Raw genomic sequence first — 17,783 nt, 5'->3', positions numbered from 1 at the left:
AGAAGTTTGCTACTGCAGTAGTTTGATTCCTTATTCTCCCTCCAGTGGTTAGCATTCCACTTTCTGTGCAGTGGGGCAAGGCAGGATTAAATCAATAATTCTTTTTTTTTCCAGTAGTAGTGAATGCACGCTTAATCCAAACTGACACTAGAAAGAGAGCAGAGTAAGTTCCACATTAATCCTGGAGAAACCAATCCCCCCCCCCCGGAAGGGAGATTCTTGCTTGGATGCATTAAATGTGTGTGAATGAGCTTTAGCTTCAACTCCTGGAGTAACAGAAACGATTCCACCTGTAATCCTGGAATAGTTTCCCAGCGTGCAAGGATCTCCTGGACAGGATCAACAAAGAATGGATTTTCCCACAGAGGATTGGTTGCTGCAAGTGAAGAGATAGCAGACAGCACGCTCTGCTGGCATATGTTGAAGGGTTAATAGCTCTGTGCTTGTCTGATTGAGCAGTGAGTGTGGAGGGTTGCAGAATGAATGCTAAAGTGGTTAATATGAAATTGCAGAACTTCTGGTAGAAACACAGGCAACCAAGCGTTTTGGTTTGTCTGGCCGGCTGCAGCGATAGAACTGACTTCCTGCAGCCAGGTCTTTCTGGCAGGCTCTGCAGGATCACCAGTAATGATAGCTGTTTAAATCAGGCTGGGATGAGAGAATCAGACTAAGAGTTGGGTCTATCTAGTAGGCTGCAAGTGCAGAAATAATTGGAAGACCTAGAGGAAAAGCAGGCACTCATGTAGCCGAGTCGGTTTGGTAGGCTGTGCAGGCCACCTAGGAGACTGGATGTTTGGGCAATGGCCATACTAGTATTGCTGGCTGTTTAGATTATTGTAGAGTTTTGTGGCTAGACCTGGGGGGGGGGGGGGTGTGCTGGAGGGAGTCCTGTAGGCTCATCTGCACAAGATGACAGACTCAGATTTAATTACATGCCTTCCAAACCCAAACGCAAGACAGATTACAATCAGGGAGTGTGGGTCGTTCTCTCTGTGCCAGAAGGGTTCCAGTCTAACCCCGGGATTCATCATTCTGCTATAAATATAGCGGAATGATGGGCCGCAGGAAAAAAAAAAGGGGCAAGGGTGAAAGTATGCAGCCGGCCACATTGTGGCAGTGCATTTTCACCCACCGCACTTGCGGCCGGGCCGCACACTTTCACCCCCATAACATTATCGCCTGCAGTGCCGCCGGGCCATAATCCTGCCCAAACCATGCCCCACGCTCCTCCCCTTCCCCTGATTTAAATTGTACCACCGCGATGCGGCCGGTATCACATGCATTAGGCCCTTATCACTTGCAATAAGGCCCTGACGCTTGCGATAACGGCACATTGCAGTTTAAGGAATGACCCTTGTAAAATTTGGACTTGTGGCAGAGGAGATGAAGTGACTTGCCTAAGGTCACAAGGAGTATCTGTGGGAAGAAGCAGGATTTGAACCCTGGCATCCCTGCTTCTAAGCCCGCTGCTCTAATTGCTAGGCTAATCCTTCCAGAGAGTATCAATAAGGAATACAAAGACTGTCCTAAGTAAAGATATCTTGCTGGTGGTCACAGTCTGGCAAACTGGATGGACCAGTTAGTCTTTTTCTGCTTTTATCTACTATGTTACTACACTGCTGTTGACTCAGATCGGCTGCTATCAGAGGCAAGAAGCTGAATTCAGAGACATTAGTTGGACCCGGCATGGCGCTTCATCTGTTCTTATGAGCAAGAAGTGAAACCGAACTAAAACAGTTATTAGTCATGTTTATTTCCCTGGAAATCCCTCTGATGGCTCTCTTCTATTTGGAGTGTTTTCATACCATGAATAGGTGTTTTCCGTATTGAGGCAATAAAAAATAGAGGTCAAGAAACAAGATTTAGGGACAGACAGGGTGACCATACCGAGGTAGGAGGTAGAAAGAAAGCGTCATCCCTATAGGAGGACTTGACATTATTTATAAACATGATAGTGAAGTCACTTTGAAAATTTGAAGCAATTCCACTGTAATTCCCCTGAATTCCTGCCAGGGAGAAGCATCATGTTAGGTAGGGCACCACAAATATTTCTAGATGTGATTTGTAGATGTGGGCTGTGATGTCACAAATGTCATCATATGTACTCCATGAGTCAATCAGATCCCTTTTTATGCAAGGTAATTTGTGATACCTTTCAGGGGAATTTCAGTGGCACTGCTTCAAGAAGCTAAAAATTGATTGCATACCATTTTTTGGGTGATACAGGGTGTCGATAACTACTCGCTGCCTATGCTTTTGAAATACTGAGCAGTATATGGAAGATATGGTTTTCTTTTATTTCAATTGCAGTAAATATTCCGTCTTTTGCAGGAGTACGTTCGGAATGGATTACATAATAAGGGTCATTTTCCAAAATGGGGTAAAGTGGTGTTTTACCTGCAGGAATGACCCTTTGGAAAATTTTGTGACTGATATGTGCATAAAATTGCACGCCTCTGCGTTGCACGTATGTGTCGTGTGCTGAGGGGAGCGGCATTCTGGGTGGTGGAGTCTGGGCGGGGTTCTGACTTGCGTGCATCCTTTTTTTTTTATTTTAAAAAAAGTATGCACCAGATTCCCTCAGCAAAACTAGGTGCACCAAACAGCAGGCTTAACTGTGCAGTTTTGCTGGAATGATTTTCAGAGCGCCCTTATGTTATGAAAAACTGGGGTTGGTTATGCACGTATTTGATAGCTAACGTAAGCACAAGGTGACAAAATTACCTCAATAAGTATTTCGGTTACAGAATCACTAAATGTATAAAAGCACTATAACAATGTACATTCTTAATATAACCACGTTTCATAATAAACGATAATATCTGAACAACAAATAAAATACAGTGTTAAAATTAAGTATCACATCAGCAGCCTAACCATATTCCTGATTCCAAAATCAAGTTTTCATCTTCTTCCTAATTGAGTAGTTGCTTGTTTTTCAAGTGGAGCGCTAGTGGAATCGCATTCCAAGCTGCTGAAGCATAATAATAAAAAGCCGTTCACTTGGTTTCCAGTAGTTTACAGTTTGAATTTGATGGCATCGTCAGTAAAACATGCTGGAAGGACCTTAAGATCTTTGAGGGCTGGTGCCATATAAGTAATTCATTCAGGTATCATCGACCTGTTTGATGCAAGGATTTAAAAATAATGCAGAAAACCTTGAGCTGTACTCTACTGTCTACTAGAAGCCAGTGCAGCTCCTTCAGAACAGGTCTAACATGGCCGGTTGGTTTCCCTCCCACTAATAAACATGCTGCTGTGTTCTTGAGACACTACAAGTGCCTTACAAATGCCTTTTTTTCAAAAGACCAAACTATACGGAGTTACAGTAATCAACATGGCTGATTACCAGTGAATAAATTAGTGTATTTATTTTATTTATTTATTTATAACTTTTATATACCGGCATTCGTAAAAAAAAAAACATCATGTCGGTTTACAGACAACTGAGAAAGGAAATTACAATGATAGATGGAGGAAGGATAGGAAGTTAAAAGGTGACAACTTTACTGTAGAGCCAACGGGCGCCACAGTTATTAAATGAGATTACATGTGGTTAACCAGGTTGGACATAAATTAATTATATACAAGAGACGACAAAGTGGGGGGTAGCGCGGGGGTGGGGGATGAAGCGCATAGGGGAGGCGGGGTGGGGTAGGAACTGTACAAGGGGGCAGGGGGTGGCGATGGGAAGGAGAGGTGGTGACTGAATATCAGGAAGCCATAATATGGATGGGGTGGTGAGGGAGGGAGGGTGTGTAGGGGGGCGGGGGACACTGTACTAGGGAGAGGGAAATAATGAGTGTTGAGGAGAAGTCAAATGCTAGGGTTGAGAGGCGTTGGGATAGGCCTGTTTAAATAACCAGGTCTTGATTCCTTTTTTGAATTGATTAAGTGAAGTTTCTAGTCGGAGCTCAGTGGGGAGGGAGTTCCAAAGGGTGGGGCCGGCGATGGAGAAGGCTCTCGCTCTGGTGTTTGTGAGGTGAGCAATTTTGAGTGAAGGGGTGTGGAGGGTGCCCGCAAGGGAGTTTCTGGTAGGACGGTTGGCCTGGTGGAAGTGTGGCATATCTTCGATCCAGGGGGAGTTATTTTTATATAGCGTGTTATGTATGATAGTGAGTGTTTTGTATTGAGAGCGATAGGTGATTGGTAGCCAGTGGAGGTTTTGTAATATGGGAGTAATATGATCAGTCTTTCTTGAGTTTGTAAGGTAGTTCGTTCCCTTCTTTCTGAATATGATGTATATGACAAATTACACATAACTGCATGAAACATTTTAAGTTGTCTCTTCAGTGAGATTATGAGAGCACTGTCCCTTTAAAATGAACAACTTGTGATGCAGTGAGTGAGTTCACCGTGTTGTTTTGATGTGAGATTATGGTCTCCCTTAAGAGGCACACTCCATTGCTGTAAGAGTATTGTCTCTTTAGAATACACAACATTTAGGGTTGTGAGATCGGCCGTCCCTTTAAAAAAATTCACTTTGTTGGATTTCAGCTCACAGTTCCTTTAAAAGATATGTTGTGAAGCTGTGGCCGAGCTCACCATCCTTTTAAAAAAGGGTCATTTTCAAAAAGTTTCAGCATGTAACATTGGAAGTTACATGCGAAAACAGCAGGCATGCGTGTAAGTATGTATTTTGCAAAAGCCTGACGCATGCATATACTAGCAGAATCACATGTAAATGTTAAAGGGGAATAGAAAGGGGAGGTTTAGGGGTGGTCCATGCTGAGCTTCAAAGGTTCGCGCACAAGTCAGTATCACTGAACTTGTATGCATACTTTTACACCTGCTAATTGAGTCGTGGATCTGAAATCACACTTCTTGTTTTGTCTGCAGATTTTGGGTGGGAGGTCTGGGTTAAGTGGTGGAGGTGTCAGGGTGAAGTGGTGGAGGTCTGGGTGAGCTAGTGGAAGTGCTGGCAAGTAGGTGCGCAAGGATTTTCATAAGCAGAGTACGTGCACACTTTGGGGCAGATCTTTAAAGCTGCGCGTGGGCGTAGATTTGTTCGTGCAACCTGGCGCGAACAAATCTACACCCAATTTTATAACATGCACGCGCTGCAGCGCACATGTTATAAAATCCAGGGTCGGCGCACCTTCCCCTCCCTTCCCCTATCTAACCTGCTCCCCAGCCCTATCTAAAACCCCCTCCTTACCTTTATCGGGAAAGTTACTCCTGCCTCTGGGCAGGCGTAAATTGCGCGCGCTGGCTGGCTGCCAGCTCGCCATCCCTCGGCACGGCGGCTGTTCCGGAGGCCTCGGTCCCACCCCTGGAACGCCCCCGGGCTAGCACCCCACCCACGGCCCCGCCCCAGAACGTCCCTTTTTCGAAGCCCCGGGACATACGCACGTCCCGGGGCTTGTGCGCGCCGCCGAGCCTATGCTCGGCGCGTGCAGGGGCAGCTTGGGGAAGCTTTTTGGGGGTTACGCGCGTAACCCTTTGAAAATATGCCCCTTTATGCCTTTGTACATAAACTGCCATAATTACATGCACATGCTCCAGTTATTTTACATGGAAAACATGCAAGTGCGCTTTTCTAAAGCAGCTATAGAAAATACGTGGCTCCGTGCATTACAAAAATATGTGTGTACTGATACATAGGCATGTACGTTCAGAACAGAGATATGCTATATTTTATTAACAGGCCGATACAGTACAGTGCGCTCCGGCCGCCGCGCGTTTTTGACACGCTATTTTTACTCATTATACAGTAAGGGGTAATAGTGCGTTGAAAATGTGCGGCCAACCCCCCCGAAACTAATAGCGCCCGCAACATGCAAATGCATGTTGATGGCCCTATTAGTTATTCCCGCACAATACAGAAAGTAAAATGTGCAGCCAAGTCGCACATTTTGCTTTCAGAAATTAACGCCTGCCCAAAGGCAGGCCCCAAAATTAAAAAAAAAAAAATTAAAAATTAAAAAAAAAAAAATGTTTAAATCGGCCGGTGGCCCGCAGGTTGAAAGACGGACACTCAATTATGCCAGCGTCCGTTTTCCGAACCCGTGGCTGTCAGCGGGTTCGAGAACCGACACCGGTATAATATAGCGTCGGCTGTCAAATCCGCTGACAGCCGCCGCTCCTGTCAAAAAGGAGGCACTAGGGACATCTTTTACCGCAGGCCCTCATTTGCATACTGGATCGCACGCCCAGGAGAGTGGCCTGGGCGCGCGTTGCGAGAGCGGGCGCTTGCCTCGGAGCGCCGGCTCTCCCGCGAATTTTACTGTATCGGCCCGTATGTGACTCCTGCCACTCAGTTTACATATAAAATGCAGCTATAACTTTACATATCCTAACTTATGTGCATATCTGTTGACTTAAACATGTACTGCTGAAACTTAGCCTCAAATTGCACACAGTATAGCACTGGAGTCAGATCCCTGTCCCTTTAAGATATGCCTTGTGTGGCATTGGAGTGAAATCAATGTCCCTTTAAGATCACATTGTGTTCAGTGTGAAGATTCCTGTCTCTTTAAGGTGCACATTAAGTAGAACTGGAGTGAGATTCCTGTACCTTGAAAGTGCACATTGTGTGGCACTGCACAACCCTATCCCTTTACAATGTGCATTGTGCAGCAGGGGTGCGTAGGATCGCCATCCGTTTAAGATACACACATGTAGCAGCGGGATGATATTTCTGACCCTTTAAGGTATACACTGTATAGCACAGAAATGAGATCCCTACTCTTTTAAGATAAGCACTGTGTAAGGCTGGCATGAGGTCTCTATCCCTTTAAGATACAGACTGTGTAGGTCTGGAGGGTTTTTGGGCTGTGCCTTTCTCTGTACTGCATGCCGTTGCATGTCCAATTCAGGGGCGGTGCTGGAACATGGCTATAAACCAGCAGTAATCACAGCCTTAGGGCTCCTTCCCGTTCGTCCCTCCCTCCCGCCCACCCCCACCCCCTACCACTTTTGGATCGTGAGCCATATACTCCACCAGCTGTCGGCCAGAGCCATGCCAGCACCTGCGCGTGTATGGGCTCCGACAAACCACACGCCTCACTGCTGCCGCCCACCTTCTCCAGGTGCTGCTAGTTTATCCCTCCACACCTTCCTCTGTTCTCTCCCTCAGCCACAGGAACAGATCACTTCATGCAGTTTATTCAGCAGTTGCTGGAACAGATAAAGGCAGCAACTGCCAGTTTCTGTGCCTGCCTTTCTGTTTCATTTTCAAGGCCGTTCTCATCAAAGCACCTGCTGGCAGCCCCCTGCCAGCTTCTACAGATCTCAGAACAGAAGATTTAAAGGAAATGTGTATATATAGATGTAAAAGCATATATAACACTATACAAAAATATATATATATATGTTTACCCTGGATCAAAATCTATATGTTTCAAAAACAATTTTTTTCGAAGCTCAATTATTTTATTAGTTCCTTATTAGACACACATTATACATGCTGTTGGAGCAGCCCCCATTGTTAAAAAAAAAAAAAAAATCCATGCATACCTCACTCACACCAATCATACTTCACTAAAAACTGCAAATATCACATCCATAAAATACATAAGCCCAATAAACCTTAACGGATCTTATTGCTCATGCCTATAAACCTTCTTTCCCGGAACTATTGGCTTTGTTTGTAGGGCTGGGCAATAAGATCCGTTAAGGTTTATTGGAGTTTTGTAATTTATGGTAGTGATATTTGCAATTTTTAGTGAATTATGTGGTGTGAATGAGGTATGTATGGATTTTTGTTTTTAATGATGGGGGGGGGGGGGGGCTCTAACAGCATGCATAATGTGTGTATAAGGAACTAAGAAAATAAATGAGCTTTGAAAAAATTGTTTTTGAAACATTTACATTTTGATCCGGGGTAAACATATATTTTTTTTATAATATATATATATATATGTGTGTGAGTGTGTATATATTGCATTTACTATATCCAGAAGCATTTGATAAGACACACACATACAATCAACAAATCTGCAAAGTGATCACAGCCTACTGTAAAAAGAAATAGTGGGGTACGCCAGAGGTGCCCTCTCCCCATCTTCCCCCCCCCCAACACATCACCTCTTCTTCCTGGGCCTCTTCCTTTCCCATATGTATTGCAGTCTGAAACTGTGGCTAAGCAGTTTATGGAAGAAGCCCCGTTTGCATTTGCACGGCACCAGAGCAGCCCTGGACTACGCACCAGCCCCATAGCATAGGATGCTGCTCTGAGCAGAGGCTCATATAAGGCCCATTACAGATGCTTAGGAGCAAAGCCCCCCAGAAGATCACCCAAAGTCAGATACCTCAGTTGGGGGGCCCTCACATCCTTGCACAGAGGACTCAGGGAGACTCATGACACCTTGGGGTATATATAAGATGCTGCTTGGTGTAAAGATAGTGTGCCTAATCTGGGGGCTCAGAACTGCTGTTTATGACTGCTCACCTCAATAGGTAATTGTGTGTAGCACTGTAGCACCCACAGGGCCCAGATGATCACTGGTGACCACTAAGTGAGATGTTTCCATCAGTAGGTGGTGATTAGCTAGCTCCAGCAGGTTGAGTTGGAAACAGGATGCTGGGCTTGATGGACCCTTGGTCTGACCCAGTATGGCATGTTCTTATGAGTTAATCTCAACCTGACATTTTCCTTCCTTCCTTCCCTTATCTTTTGTTGATCCTCTGCAGCAGAGGCTAAGTTTGATTCAATCATAAATGCCAGAGAGTATAAAACTCATATTTCAGTATCACAACTGCAAAGCATGCCAGAACACTATTAATTTCTAAATTCAGTCCCCACCTAGAATCCCCATTTGTACTGGGGCAGCATCTCATGAATCAGGCTAAAATGTACTGAAATTGAGGGCTAGCTGGATACATTTTAGCCAGGTCACCAGATTGCATTCTGCCTGCCTCTTTTTATCCAGCTACATTTTAGCAGGGTAATTATTTACCCAGGTAATTAAGAACATAAGAAATTTCCATACTGGGTTAGACCAAGGGTCTATCAAGCCCAGCATCCTGTTTCCAACAGAGGCCAATCCAGGCTACAAGGACCTGGCAAGTGCCCAAACACTAAGTAGATCCCATGCCACTGATCGCAGTAATAGCAGTGGCTATTCCCTAAGTCAACTTGAATAATAGCAGTTAGACTTCTCCTCCAAGAACATATCCAAACCATTTTTTAAATCCAGCTACACTAACTGCTCTAACCACATCCCCTGGCAACAAATTCCAGAGCTTAATTGTACATTGAGTGAAAAAGAATTTTCTCCGATTAGTTTTAAATGTGCTACTTGCTAACTTCATGGAGTGCCCCCTAGTCCTTCTATTATCCAGAAGTGTAAATAACCGATTTACATCTACTCATTCAAGACCTCTCATGATCTTAAAGACCTCTATCATATCCCCCCTTAGCCGTCTCTTCTCCAAGCTGAACAGTCCTAACCTCTTCAGCCTTTCCTCATAGGGGAGCTGCTCAATCCCCTGTATCATTTTGGTCGCCCTTCTCTGTACCTTCTCCACTGCAACTAAATCTTTTTTAGATGCGGCGACCAGAATTGTACACAGTATTCAAGTTGCGGTCTCACCTTGGAGCAATACAGAGACATTATGACATTTTCCGTTGTATTCACCATTCCCTTCCTAAGAATTCCTAATGTTCTGTTTGCTTTTTTGACTGCTGCAGCACACTGAGCTGATGATTTTAAAGTATTATCCACTATGATGCTTAGATCTTTTTCTTGGGTGGTGGCTTCTAATATGGAGCCTAACATTGCGTAACTACAGTAAGGGTTATTTTTCCCTATATGCAACACCTTGCACTTGTCCCCATTAAATTTCATCTGCTATTTGGATGCACAATTTTCCAGGCTCACAAGGTCCTCCTGCAATTTATCAAATCCGCACACCGGTTTAAAAGTTACCTTTTTAGATTGTAAGAGAAATACCTGACAGTAATTCAGTGTGAGGTAAACCCAAAATAAAATAATAGATATTGAATAAAATGACAGTTCTGTATCCAGTAATACCCCTGTGTCTACAGTGGAACTGTGACCTTGGCCCATAAAAAAAGATTATATAGCACTTGTTTCCTAACCATAAAACCTCTTATCTTGCAGAGTTTTACTTCAGAAGGTTATCCCTCATCCAATCCCTAATATCTGTCAAACACAAATACAAATTGTGCAGTACGTTAATTTGGATTTATGCACATTTATAACGTGCATTGGCATTTTATTATGGCTTATTTATTGAAATTTATAATTTGCTTCTCTCCTTATCATGCTTGAAGTAGTCTTACACAATGGGACATCAAAATGCAGTGCAACCGATAAAAAAAAAAGACGACATCCAACAAGTCTACCATAGTAAATATCGACAAACAAGTAAATAGCTCCCTCTCTATCTGTAGCTATCTTTTCCTAGGCTGGTTCAAAGCCTAACATGAGCCTACATATTTCTGCTCCACCTAAGAGACTATAACAAGTTGGATCTCCAGTGGGGAGAGCAGGGCGGCCTATCGAGTGGCCCAATTGCCAGGCTGGTTGTTTCCAAGATGCTTACTTTATTCAGAGGTAAATAGTTACTAAACAGTCCTATAACACACAGTTCCATTTCTGCAGCAATGTAGCTATTAGATCAACAGTTTCAAATTTCAAACTCTAGAAGGGAACATACAGTTCAATTTCAGTGCAAAAAAAAGTTTTTCATTTCCACCTGTGCAATTGACTCAGATTCTGCATTATGGGCTTGATTTTCAAAGCATGTTTTATGTGTGTAAGTGTGCTTTGAAAATCAGTTAGGGAGATGTGCATGTAAAAGTACACACGAAACCCAATTAAACCCAATTTTGCATGTACTTTTGCTCACACTAGCAAGAGGCATTCCAGGGGAGGGGAGGAGGGGGTGGCAGGGGCATAGAATTGGAGCAAAGAATTCATTTATAATTTTGGTTTTAGAAAGTATGCAGAAGTGTACACGCATATGGAGACAACCTGCACATTTTGGAAATAGACTTTCATTTCATTTATTTACTGTATATTTATAGATCCCCCATCATTCCATCTCAGAGCGATATACAATCTAACATAAAAAGTAAAAAAAAAAAAAGAACATTATAAAAACATTCCAAACAATCAATGCACTTACATCAACTATTATAAAACATTCATTATAACATTTTGTTAAAAACCTCATGATGAATATGCCATCAAATATATCCTTGACCAATTTCATTTTCTGCACAACAGAGCAAGCGTGTAATCAAAAAAGGGAAATATCTCCCACAGTAAAAATGTCTTTAATAATTTTCTAAATTTAAGATATGTCCCTTTTAAGCAAATCTTTTTCGGGAAAGAATGTCACACAAAGAGGCCGATGCAATACAGTGCACTTGGACGCGGATTAAATAGGCGCTAATCCACCCCCTAATGCAATAGGGGGATTAGCGCCTATTTAACGCGTGTCCAACGCGTAGTGAATGCAGTAGCGCTCATCACATGCAAATGCACGTGAATAAGGTTATTACTCATTCACTCCGCATTAAAAAAAAAAAAGTGTGCGTCTCAGACGCACATTTATCGCTCAGATATTAACGCCTGCCTGGAGCAGGCGTTAATATCTGAGCGCATGTAAAAGAAGTACAGAAAAGCAGAAAAAACTGTTTTTCTGTACTTTTTTTCTAAAAATTAAAAACCTTGTGCGCATTTGGAAAATTTGGGCTAAAGTCTGCGAGTAGAAAGTGGCCCTAGGCAAGCTGTTATAAAATTACTCTCCCCAAACATATGTGACACAGGGAGGAATAAGCGCACACTAGAAGGGTCCAGCTGAGCTACTTAACTCTTAAGAGCTGATCACAGCAGTACCAACCGCAACAAATTCTCACATTTCCACCTTCATCTCAGAGTTAAAAACATAAGAGAGTAAGAAATGTCAAACCGTGTCAGGCCAAAGGTCCATCAAGCACAGCACCCTGTTTCCTACAGAGGCCAATTCGGGTCACAAGAACCTGGCAGGATCACAAGTAACAGATCCAGTCCTTCCTGCTCATAACCAGGGATAAGCAGTGGCTTTCCCAAGTCTCCATGGCTGATTTTCTTCCAGAAACTTGTTCGGACTCTTTTCAAATCCAGCTATGCTGACTGCTTTCACCACATCCTCCTGACTACAAAGTTCACAGTTTAAATTGCACGCTGTGTGAAAAAATACTTTCTCTGACTTATTTTATATTTAAATCTTTTTAATAATCCGAAGAAATCATTGACACAGCGAACTTTACATTTGGCATGTAACACAATAAACATTGCAATATTTGAAATACGTTTTTTCCATTTGTTTTCCTCTCCTCCACTCTCTTTTACTGTGCCCTCCCCTGTCATAATCCCTGATTTGTTTTAAAAGCGCTAGGAATTAGCTTCATGGAGTGTCCCCTGGTCCTAGTGTTATTGGAAAAGGTAAATAATCATTCCCTATTTACCCATTACGAACCACTCATGATGTTATGAATCTCTCTCATATCTCCCCTCCACTGAAGAGCCCTACACTCTTTAGCCTTTTGATCCCCTTTATCATTTGGTTGCCCTCCTCTGCATCTTTTCTCGCTCCGCTACAACCTTTTTTGCTATGGAGTGATCAGACCTGCACACAAAACTCTAGGTGTGGGTACACCATGGAGGCATTATGATATTCTCCGTTTTATTCTCCATTCCTTTCCTAATAATACCTAACATTCTGTTTGCTTTTTTTTGACCGCCGCCGCGCACTGGGCCGAAGATTTCAAAGCACTGTCCACGGTAAATCCAAGCTCCTTTTCCTGGATTGTGATGCCTCATAGGGAACCCGGTATTGTGTAGCTATAGATAGAGCAGCCCATCAGGTGGTATCCTCAAAGGATGACAATAACTGGAGTGTTTCCCTTTTCCAAACCTCTTATGAAAAGTGTTCTGACATCTTAGCTTTAACAGCAGCACACAGAAAGGCATCTTAAGCCAGCTAACTGGCTCCAAATCTAAATCAACTACACAAAAGGCATCTCAATTACACAACTGATTAATACAAAAAAAAAAAAAAAAAACTTAAAAAAAATTTTTTTTACTCTTTTGACTGCCAAGAGGACAATTTATATTTAATATTTAAAGAAAGATGGTGTTGGTTTCATACATGATCATAATTGGGTAGCAGCCAGGTTACCATTAAATTCCTAATCATTAACCTCCACCAACCTTCCTCATTTGCCTCACAGTCAATAGAGTTCAAAATTGGTTTTAGAATGTTTGTTTATAATTTTTCCATGCACATAAAATTGTTTCACTGCTTATTTTCCACTCCACAATTTTTAAAATTTATGTTGAATGCTCATCCCGATGCTCCGTGAATCAGTACTTGTATAGAAAACGAAAGTCTTTTTTAATTTTCAAGTTCCCTTATTTATTTATTTAACACTTTTTCTTTTTTTTTTTTTTAAATGCAGTAAGGTTTCAAAATTTAAAGCTGCAATAATCCAATAAACAAAACTTTGGAGCTAACAGGTTCCAGCAGAGCCTGGGATCCTCTTCCTATTTGTGGGGTTCAACAGTAAGTCTATATACAGACCAGCCCCAGAACTGACAAAAAACATCTCATCAGTTCTCTCTCCTGTCAACCACAAGAGTCCTCCTAACTCCTTCTAATGGTAGTATACATTAACCCCATTTCAGGGGTGCTCTGGGCTATGCTACATCTCCATCTTTTGGAAAATATTATGCCAACAATAGAGAACCTCCTACCTTATCCCATAGGGTCCTATCTACATACCTATCTGTCTAGTTCTCATATCTACTGCAAGTTTCTAGAGTGAATGCACAGAGCCACAGAACAACAATCATGTATGGAGTATGTATAATATTTTACTAATCAGTCTACAACACAGCCTCTGCAGTGTTCATAGTCAGGCCCGTGCAGTAGTCTCTGTGTAGAAATAAGAATTCTGTAACATTAAGAACCCAGCTTAGCCTGTTTATCAAAATTACTCAGTTCCAAATCTGAGCTCAGAACAAGTTATATTGAAGGTATTTATCTGTCCCAGAGGGCTTTCAATCTTTTAAGGCTTTTTTCCCATTCTGTATCTATGGGCAAGAAAGTTTAGTAAAGGACCCCCTAAGCTTGCATAGGAGACAATGGAGGGTGAAGTGACTAGCCCAAAGGTCACAAGAAGCCTTAATGGGAGAAGCAGCATTTGAACCCTGGCTGCCCTGGTTCACAGCTTATTGGTCTAACCACTAGGCTATTCCACCACACCAAGAGGAAGAAAATATACTCACCTAAAACCTCCTGGCATTTAGTGGCTATAGGGATCTTTTCTGTCACCTGAGGAAAGAAGGGTGATTCGTGGGGTGGTGCAGGGATGTGTCCTGGGGCTGGTTCTGTTCAGGGAGGGAGAAGGAAAAGTTTGTCTTTTGCAGCTGACACTAAGATCTTCAAGAGAATAGAAACCCCTGGGAGAGTTCTTGAGGAGCAGTCGAGTACTAGGCAGTTAAGATTCAATGCAAAAAGTGCAGAATTATGCATTTAGGGTGCAGATATCCAAAGGAGCAGAACATGGTGGAAGGATGAGATAATGATGGGCACCAACCAGGAGGGAGATCTTGGGGTGGTCATGTCTGATGATCTCACGGTTACAAAACAGCATGAAAAGGCAGTAGCCATAGCCAGAAGGATGCTAGGGCACATAGGGAGAGGCATAGCCAGTAGAAAAAAAAGGAGATGACAATACCTCTGTACAAGGCATTGCTCATTTTGCAGTCCTTACCTTGACAACGATATAGAAAGGGTGGAGAAAATTCAGAAAAACACTACCAGAACGGTGCAGGGTTTCCACTAAAAGCTATATGAGAAGAGACAAAGCTCTAAATATGAGAGACAGTGGGGCGAGAGGGGTGGGGGAATATGATAGAGAAATTTAAATACCTCAAAGATATAAGAAGCAAAGGTTTTTCAGAGGAAAGAATGTGTTAGAAAAGAGGTCACAATAGGAAGCTCCAAGAGGGTAGAGACTCAGGAGGAACATCAGAAAATATTTATGTTCTGAGAGTGTCAGTTGCATGGAATGGACTTCCAGTGGTGGAGATAAACAAAAAACAATAACAGGTTCAAGAAAGCATGGGATAAGCGCAAAGGATCCTGAGTTGCAAAGAAGTAAGGGGAAAACCAGAGGTCAGCTGGGGGTCTATGGCACTGCACCAGCAATGAAAATGGGCAGACCAGATGAGCTTTATCTGCTAATATAGTCTAGGACACCAATAAGTATGCTCCTAACTTAGCAGCCTAAAGTTTTAGCTAAGATTCACCTAAATATAGGCTTACTATTCTTATGCCTCGATTTAGGCTCTTAGATACTAGTGCTAAAACTCAGTGCTAAGCACTTAACTTTGCCTCTCTGCCCAAACTCCGCTCCTGTAGCCACCCACTTATTAGGCTCCTACATTTAGGGGCCTAGTGAAACTAGGATCCTAAACGTAGGCATTCAACCCTAGTAAATCTTCAAAAGGGCTGATTTAGATGCCTACTTGTAAACCGTTGCGATGGGATATAACTTAGCGACGGTATAGAAAAGATTTTAAATAAATAAAATAAATAAAAAACTGCCAGAGTTAGGCAACTTGAACAACTAAACCCTTTGAAAACTGACCTTTGAGTTTGTATGCCTGTCTTCCAAAATATTTTTTCAGAGCTGCTCCCCTGGGGAAGCAGAGAAGCTCTACTGAGGTCTTTGGGGGGTCGGCAGTCCAAATGGGGATATTGCCTCCCTTAGGACCAGTAGGTGTGTTTCATTTTAACCTGAATGAGTACATTACACCAGCGTTTCCCAACCATTTCCTGGATTCACCCCTAACCACTCTGGTTTTCAGGATATCCATAATGAATATGCATGAGATATATTTGCATATAATGGAACCCCCCCCCCCAGTACATGTAAATCTCATGACATTCCTTATGACTTAAAAATCAAATTGATTGAGAATGGATTGGAAAGCACCGTGATTCTTGATAAATAAGCTGACCCTATGTTGGGATCTCTACGTGGCTTTGCTCCTTGGTGTTTATTTGTTGAGTGACTTGGCAGTCTCTCTGGGGAGCATTTTTCTGGGACTCTTGTAAAGGGAATGTGCTTATGTACTCATATGGCCTGCTTTTTTGAGAGCCTGTGTGTATGTGTCCTGTGCACTCATATGGCCTTCTCTTTTCTTACAGCTTTGTATGAAGGAGTCAGGGGATTCCCTGCGGGACCAGATGCAGTGCATGATGCGGACTCTCCATGATTTGAAGCGGGTGCAGGGACACCACACCCCCCTGGACTCTCAAGGTTTATCAGGCAGTCAGATACTATCCCGAGAGCAGCGCTCCAACAATCGAGTCTCTGACGTTTCTGAAGCGGACTCGGCCTGCTGCCTGGAAATGGTTGTAGATGAAGAGGAGAGCGTCCCTGCAGCCCTCACCCCACCTTGCAGTGAGCGCAGTCTGGAGTTTGATTCAGGTTATTCAGAGGTGTCGGGCAGTAGCCTGAGAGAGGATGACATGCCTGTTCTCCGCAGGCATCCGCAGCCTTGCCAGCGGCCACACAGACTGTCTTCTGGGGGCTTTCTACGCAGCCGGCACCATCAGACACCCGACAAGAAGGTCCGTCCCAAATCCACCTCTGATGCCTGCCTGGAGCAGTGGAGGGCGTTTGAAAGCTCAGACACAGAAGACTGGACGGTGGCACTGCTGTCCCAGAGCCGAAACCGGCAGCCACTGGTCCTTGGTGACAATTGCTTTGCTGATCTAGTGAAAAACTGGATGGACTTGCCTGAGATGTCTGAGGAGAGTGGGATGCTGAAAGCACAGGACCAGCATCGCTGGCTGGGCAAACCCCACGACTTTTTCCTCAACATCTCGGGGAATGTGCGCCGGAAGCTGGCTAATATGGCACGCTCAGACCGCCCTAAGGGTGCCGATGTCAAACGGCGAGGAGACAGAGACTCTGCACGGGAGCAGGCAGCTTCAAAGAGGCTGTCCTGCCCTGTTAACTTCAACTACCGGCCCAAGGTCCCTTACTTCCACCAGTCCCACTCCAACATCACAGAGCTCACCTCAGACTTCAACAGATTTGCAGTCCTGATGAACAGCAGGAGCCGACAGCCAATAATCTGCAGTGACATCATTGGCTATATTTAAATCCCTGAATCATGAACTCTGAACTTTGAACCACACTGTGCACTCGTATGCCCTGCCAAAGCTTTACAGAAAACCAAGAGTTGCCAGACTTTTGCATTTCTAGTTTGTAGTTACATATATCTATTTTTGTTTTGTAAAATAAATGTTAACATGTTTTTAATATTGCATTGTGAAAATGTTTTATGTTTTGTTGTTACTGAGGTGGGCAAAGGGTGGCCCTTTCTTGTGGCTGAGATTTCTTCTTATAAACAAGATGGATCACGTGATTATTCGGTACATGAACCTATTCTGGAAAGACAGGAAGAGTTGCTCTGATGATGTCGTCATGCCAGCTGCCTAAGGCTTTGTGAATGGCTGCAGTTGGCATGATGTCATTTTCAGGCAGCAATCAGGTAACATCAACCAGCCATGTTCCTTGCCAAACACCTAAATTTTCAGAGCTATATATTTCTGATATATGTGTACTCAGTAATTTATCACAGAAACCCCTTTGAGCACCTATTAAATGAAATTCCAACAGTATTGACCCCTTAATACATTTAAATGATCTCAAAGACAGACTTTTTTTTTTTAAATATCTCTACAACCATGAGATGCATCAGTAAAAGAAAGGGTGAGCATGAACAGTTCCGAATGGAGGCACA

The 17,783-nt window shown here is 43.2% G+C and overlaps 1 protein-coding gene across 1 annotated transcript in view; it reads left to right on the top strand.

The window, feature by feature from the left end:
• INKA1 (inka box actin regulator 1) overlaps nt 1–17,304 on the top strand; it is a 37,321-nt gene extending 20,017 nt beyond the window's left edge. Inside the window, exon 2 of the mRNA XM_029599674.1 lies at nt 16,177–17,304. Coding sequence (XP_029455534.1) covers nt 16,177–17,139 — 963 coding nt within the window. The 3' untranslated portion in view covers nt 17,140–17,304. The remainder of the gene's footprint in view (nt 1–16,176) is intronic.
• Nucleotides 17,305–17,783: the final 479 nt, after the last annotated feature.

This window comes from Rhinatrema bivittatum, chromosome 4 (assembly GCF_901001135.1).
Source record: "Rhinatrema bivittatum chromosome 4, aRhiBiv1.1, whole genome shotgun sequence".
In the NCBI taxonomy this organism is placed as follows: Eukaryota; Metazoa; Chordata; class Amphibia; order Gymnophiona; family Rhinatrematidae; genus Rhinatrema; species Rhinatrema bivittatum.
This window is presented reverse-complemented; position numbering and strand designations above follow the sequence as displayed.